The sequence below is a fragment of the Rhagoletis pomonella genome, unplaced genomic scaffold (assembly GCF_013731165.1).
Source record: "Rhagoletis pomonella isolate Grant_MI unplaced genomic scaffold, Rhpom_1.0 Rhpom_scaffold_00005, whole genome shotgun sequence".
Taxonomy (NCBI): Eukaryota; Metazoa; Arthropoda; class Insecta; order Diptera; family Tephritidae; genus Rhagoletis; species Rhagoletis pomonella.
Window position 1 is genome coordinate 62,030,376 of NW_023458559.1, and position 7,151 is coordinate 62,037,526.

At 35.3% G+C, this 7,151-nt stretch overlaps 1 protein-coding gene across 2 annotated transcripts in view; it reads right to left on the reverse strand.

Annotated features, from left to right (window-relative positions):
- The window catches only part of LOC118739345 (teneurin-m), a 17,749-nt gene extending 10,604 nt beyond the window's left edge, over window positions 1–7,145 (reverse strand). For both annotated transcript variants that reach the window (XM_036470610.1, XM_036470609.1), the window contains exons 1-2: window positions 5,850–7,145; window positions 74–357 (exon numbers count right to left, since the gene is read on the reverse strand). In XM_036470610.1, the coding sequence (XP_036326503.1) occupies window positions 74–357; window positions 5,850–7,029 (1,464 nt within the window). In that variant the 5' untranslated portion in view covers window positions 7,030–7,145. The remainder of the gene's footprint in view (window positions 1–73; window positions 358–5,849) is intronic.
- Window positions 7,146–7,151: the final 6 nt, after the last annotated feature.

Genomic DNA, 7,151 nt, shown 5'->3' on the forward strand with positions numbered 1-7,151 from the left:
TAAATTAAATACCCAGCTTAATTGATATACTTAAAATAAAAAAAGTATGTAATACTAAAATAAAACTACTCACGTGTGCCGCTCGTGCTGTCCTTGTGCTTGCGCTAAAACCACTTAGCACTTCTTTGAAGTGATACTGCGTATGCGTTGGCAGCGCATTGCGCCTTCCATAGACACCAATCGAAGCGCCACGCGGTATGGTATAATCGAATTTCACATAAGCCGGTTCCGATTGATAGAATTGCATATTCCAATAGCTGTAGGGTTGTATCTCCTTAGTCAACTTTTGTCCCAAAGTAATTTGCCCGAAAGTAGTGCCATCTGGTGGGAAACTGCGTGCTGGAAAAGTACGCGCGCCTACACCGCATTACGCGAGCATTGAGTGAGTGCGCGTGAGCAGAGAGCGAAAAAAATGAATGCGCACAAATTGCAGCAATGAGTGATGGTGTGAGTAGCCGCCGAAGTGATGAGCGCGATGCGAGTGGAAAAACATTTGCGAACACACACATAATGATGAGAGAGAGAGAGAGAGAGAAGAGAAAAGGGAAAACCACGAATTGTTTTTAGACATTTACATGGATTTTTTCGTTTAAATATGAGCAGACTTATGCTTAAATAATTTAATATAGGCGTAATTTATACAAAATTTACAATTTTTGGGGTAAATTTACAAAATCCAGATCTTCTCTGCTAATGTGTTTTCTGAAGATCTTTTGGTTCTACACACAAATGAAGTATGAAATCGTGGTGTTCTACATATCGTCGTTTAAAGTACAAAACGGCGTATCAACAAAATGCAAAACCGCGTATGTGAGGTTGCATAAATTATTTTCTAGAGAGTAAAAACACTCATATTTCAAAATGGTTCTCTTTTTTTATAAAGCAATCGCATTTCTGGGTAGTATATTTCAGGACCACGATTGAGAGAAATAGAGGTTGCGCCAATCACGGTACCACTATTCCTCTCTCAGTGAATTTGACAGAATCGTTGTTTGTATGACGTCCCACTTGTGCAACTTGTTTACGTTTTCCTTGCAACATTTTTTCTTCTTCCTCCATTCTTGCTCACGTTTTCGCATTTCTCTCTCCCAATCGCACGAGTGTGACGTCACACAAAATTTTTTCTCAAAAATCCTCTCTGATAGGCGCAATCTTGTATTCTATCCAGTGATGCCAGATTGTGGGTAATTTCCCTATTTGAGGGATATTTTGCATCAAAAATTATTAAAAGGGAAAAAAGGGACACTTCATATAAATAACGGATTTTCTTTTGACGCAGTTATTGTTGCATAATTGATCAAAATTCAAGAATATTCGACATTCTTACGTAATTAATCGTTCTGAAGATGTGATGTGGAGTGAAATGGTATATAATTGTTAAAAAGTACAAGGACAATTTCGAAAATTTTCTTACGTTAACCAATTCAAGCGCTGAGTAAGAAAGAATCTTTTCAGTTGTAACTGGTGTTTCATGTAAAAAGCGGAACAAATTATCTGATGAAATGTTAAATAGCACATGAATGTGCTTCAATTTTAAAGTCCCCAAAAAATTCTTTTAGGCCCTTACTGAGTGAGCAAAAAAAATGAATGAGTGAAAAAAATGCAGAAAAAGGGGTTTTTTCTTAACAGCGGTCGGCCCTCGACAGGCAATGGCAAACCTCCGAGTGTATTCCTGCCATGAAAAACAGCTTTTCATAAAAATTTACTCGCCATTCGGAGTCGGCGTATAACTGTAGGTCCCTCCCCTTTGTGTGACAACATCAAGGGGGCCGCCACAAATTGGAGGAAAAGCACATATGTGTAAGCGCCAAACTGTTATTATTATTTTATATGAATTTTACTTCTTTACTACTGAAACATGTATATGTTTAAATTCGTTGGGAATTTTGTGGGATAAATTTTCAAGATGTGGGTAATTGAGGGATTTTTTCCCCATTTCCGTGGGATATTTAACAGAGAATGTCTGGCATCACTGATTCTATCATTCTTGTTTCAGGACGAATGGATAAAGATTGAGCCAAGAGCTTGTGTGAGCAAATCCAATTTTTGGAAAAATATCAATTATGCGGTTTTGCAGAACGACGATATGCGGCTTTGTACTTTAAACGACGATATCATTTCTTTATACTGTGAACTTGCAGAGTATGTCAATTTAAGTTGGAAAACGTTTCTTCTACCTAGAAGGTACTACACATTCTGTTGATTATGTCAGAGCTTCCCTTGCTGATGAACTCTATACTTTACTGTGAGCATTCGTACTAGTGTCGATTTATTTTTCAATAACAGATGAGTATGTCGTTGGTTTTTAAATAGTTTAACCTTCATTGATCATCAATATGAAGGGCATTGTTCCTCTGCGCCCTTGGCTTGCTCTTTGCTTTGTTCGAGGTAAGGCCATACATATATACACTTAGGAGAGCGCTTGGGGGATTGCAAATAGTACGTTTACATGTGTTGCCTAACTCTCCCTGCATATATGTAATTTTCAACCAACTTATTTTGAAACGTAGTCATATTCCTAATATCGGTAGATGTAAATTTTTAGTCTACGTAATTTGAAAAAATTACTTTGAAATAGACGCGAAAAACTTTAACGAAGAACTAACGAATTGTGACTGAGCTTTTATTATGAAAATTGTATGTACATGTTGGGTATGATTATGAATAGCAATAGTGAATAGGTAGTCGTGATGATTTCAATTTCGCTTTTGGATGATGTCATGATTTGGGTTTTGTTTTCCACTGCCAATTTCTGTACTCCAGGTGATGATTATGGTATTAATGCATATGAGATAGTTAGCAGTAATGAGTATTCAATTCAAATAATTTTTTCTTAAATACTTAATAAGTACTAGAGAATTGAAAATTGTAATACTTATATACATATATAGAGATAATCTATTAAGCACTCGAATAAGTTCTTGATATTTTTTGGAGTGAGTCCTTGATGTTGGATCTATCGTCTTTTTTTTTGTTTTTGAAGGAAGTACGGATACTTACGAAAGAGTGACTTATATCTCCTGCTTGTTTATGGTAAATATTTTGATATTTATTTCACTAAGTCATTGAGCAGTAAAAGTTAAATCAAGTGGTACTAGTAGGACGAAGTTTTTCGCATTTAATGTAGTTATGTGTTTACACTAGGGTGCATCATCCTCCATTCAAAAAAAATCGCTACTGGGTTTCCATCGGAATTATAAAATTTATTATATTTTAAGACTTGGCAAACATATTTTGGTAAAATATTAAGATTTACGTGAGATGGAACGTTCTAAAAAAACTGCAAACAATTTTTTTGAAGTGAAACTTCTTTAGTGGCGGTTGGTTGGGGTTGGGAGTAATGGGCAAATTCAACGGAAATTGCACACGGATATGGTGAAACGGAAATGGTTGGGGCTGAAACAAGAGCTTCTTGAGTGTATGCAAATGGTATTAATTTAACAAAAACATGCTAATAAAAGGCTAAAGAATAACACTTAGAAAAAGACTAATACAAGAATGAAAGTAAAGGAGAGTACGTACATAGATAAAGAGAAGGATAAAGGCAAAGGAAAAAATAAAAACAAAAACAAAGATGCGTAAAGATAAAGGCAAAAATTAAGATCAAGGTAAATTTAAACCGATAAAAGTAGAGATAAAGATAGAGTAAGAAAGATTAAAATAAAGGTAATTATAGAAAAAAAAATATAGATGGAGACACAGACACTCATTGTGTGAACTACTTTGGGATTTTAGAGATTTTTGGGATTCTCGGGACTTATCGATACAATAATCGATTTTTTTATCGCTGTTGTTATCGATATTTTTATCGATTTTGTTATCGAAATTATAATCGATATTATTATCGATTTTGCTATCGATATATTCGGAACTTATCGATATTTTTATCGATTTTGTTATCGATATTTTTATTGATTTTGTAATCGATACTGTTACTGATTTTGTTATCGATTGTTTATTTATTTTGCTACCGATTATTTATGGATTTTATCATCGATATTTTTATTGATTCTCTAGGCGATTTTTGTTATCGCTTGTTTATCGATTTTGCTATCGATATTGTTATCGATTTTGTTATCGATATTTTTATAGATTTTCTAATCCATTTTGCTACCAATATTATTATAGATTTTGCTATTGAAATTTTTATCGAATTTGTCATCGATTTTGTTAGCGATATTTTTATCGGTTTTGTTATCGATATCTTGTTGGATGTTACTATCGATTTTGTTATCGAAAGAGTATAAATATAAAAATGAAGATAAAGAAAAACAGAACATAAATGTAATTAGAACGAACAGGGTAGAGGTAGGGATCAAGATATAAAAAAGACAAAAAAATATATTCTTGAGAAAAATCAGATGTATGTATGTATGTATGTCTGTATGTATATTGGTTATGAGACAAAATAGATATGGAACCTAAATTTCACTTCTCCAGTGTGGCCCAAGCGCACTTACTTAAAAAAAAAAAAATCACCTCAGATGATAGAAGAGTTTATTCTTAAAAGGTCTCCATAAATATGTTAAAACATTTTATTTTTTAGATTTTTGGAGGTATTTTATCTTACCTCCGATCGCAGAAATTTTTTTTACACAAAATCTTCAAAAATTTAGTTGGTGGTGGGGCATGGCATCAGGCTGCCGCATGACTAAACGAATAAACGATCTGTGAGTTTTGACTAAGTCCACGCTTTCACTTTTTTTAGAGTTTAAAGCATTGCTTAAATAAGAATTCATTTGAATTGAGCACCGGCTATACTTCGCCGGAATATCAAACATAATTGCTTTCAGTGAAAATTCACGTACAGCGACTCAAACAAGTGTTCACATGTTTTTTGTTTTTAATATTCAAAATTTTTTTCAATCTAAAATTTAATTGTTATTTTCTAGTACAAATGTTGTTTTTGCTTTAGCCAAAACCATACAAATCAAAGTTTTAAACCCTATACAAATTTAGAAAACCGTAAAAATCCACCCGATTTTTCGGCGCTTGAAACTTACTAAAGTTTAATGCGCTATTAAATTATATACCCAAAAACTTTCTAAAGATTTCTGTTAAGTTGTTCGAAATTTTGAATGTAAAAACATTTTTTTGTTAAATTGAAAAACATTTGTATGGAATTTATAATTTTAAAACGCTTATCGGCAGTTTATCAATATGAATATCCCTATTATGAGTATTAAAGAAAATCAACATGTGAATACTTCTTTGAGTCTGTAATTTTCAAAAAGAATATAACTTATTCGAGTCTTCAATAATTTCAATATATGATACTAATAAATAAGTAAGCGATTTTATTTTATAAAGGCTAACTTACATATATAATTGTTTAGGCTTTTTTACGTTATATTTATATATACATATATATTTATGTTTATGTAATTTAACCAACCCATTACCGTACCGTATTAACAAAATTTTATACAAATGTAGCACTGTAATAAATTTAATGAAAGTGATGGTTATTACTTTATAATTATGAAAAGCTAAAACTTCCTCTGCCACAGTGATGGGCAAAACGTTGTACGCGCGCTTAGCCATTTTAAGCTTTCTATGCGTTTTATGTAGACCAGTAACGAACATCACATAGCCCGAGGGCAAAGCTTACAGTAAATTTTATGTTGGCGCCCCCCACAAAGGTAAAATCTCTCTCTGCCCATCACCGCTTTGCCGCCATAGCGAGACAACTCGTTAGATTTAAAATGATGAGATTAGTAAGCCTCGATGTACACGAATCACTGATATATATATTTTTTTTTTAATCTACTTTGTTAGTCTACCAAGCATGTGCCAGTGAAAGAGTTAGTACGTTCCTTTAGTTACCATATACCATAAAAAACAATCACCTTCAAGTATCAGAATAGGCATAACATCAGGACATGCAATTTTGCTGCCATCACCAACAACAACATGATCATCAAAACCAGCGCCATGCGACGCATCAACACCAAGCAAATTAGTAAATGAAGTGGTGATAGTGGTAGTAGTGGTAGCTGTTGTTGCAATGATAGAATCATCGGTAGCACTATCAATATTGGTTAGCATAGCAGTTGTGATTGGTAAGGGTGGTGGATGTATGGAATCGTCGTAAGTAGTGGTCGAGGCAGAAGTGGCAGTGCGATAATTCTGTGTGGCTTGCGTGCTAAAATCGATGTCTTCAGCGAGATCACCATCATCGATAGCGCTCGCTTCTGTGTGTGTCAAAAAATCGCTACATTTGCAAGGACATTCTGGTATTGGTGGCGGTGGTTCGGGTATGCAATATGGACTGCTAGTATGGGAAGGTGCTGCTGGGTGTTCATGCCCTTCGCGATTTTGCTCGTCACTCTTCAAGCGCTCATGAGTAAGTACCTCTTGCAGATCATGCGACTGACCACCTAACGGCACGGCGACATGCAGAGTATACACTGAGTTGCTGTCACCCTCGGTGGCTATCGTTACATTGACCAGTATATGCTTGCTTGGTGGATCATAATACTCACTCACTATGGGCGCTTTGAGTGGAAAGTGTGGTAGTTTTTCAGCATAACTGGTAGGTGCATCGACGTCTTCGGCGCTTTTGAGTACTTCGTTTTCGAACGCATTTGGCGCGGGGTGCTTAGGCGTAGGCCGACTTGTGACCACTACCTTACGTTTGCTATATATGTGATGCGCCTTATCACGCGCATTTGTATTACCCTCAATAGTTTTGTAGATTTCATCTTCGCTGGAGTGTGTATCCTCTAGCTTGATGATATCGATGTCGTCCGCAGCAGCAATGCGTTGAGCATTGAGTTGCGGGTAGTCATTAGCAGGAGCATTCGAATTTAAATTTGAATGTAAATTGCGTTGTATGTTGTTGTGGTTGTTGTTGTTGTTTTTGTGATTGCTGAGCACTTGTGTATAAGTATTTGTTTTAGTATTACTGTGCAGCGGCATTAAACCGTCATTAAGCATCAGCTCATCATCTTCAAAGCTGCTTTCATCAACAGCTGTTGACGCACTTTTTGTTTGGATTAAATGGGTTTTGCTTGTTGTAGCTTCCATTTCAGCTACATTTTCGGTTGCTTCGCCTTCAAATGTTTCATCTTTCTCGTTACTGGCTTCAGTTTTTTCTGCGGGTTGCGCAGTGGGGGCTGCTCCATCTACTACTTCTATGTCGGTCATTT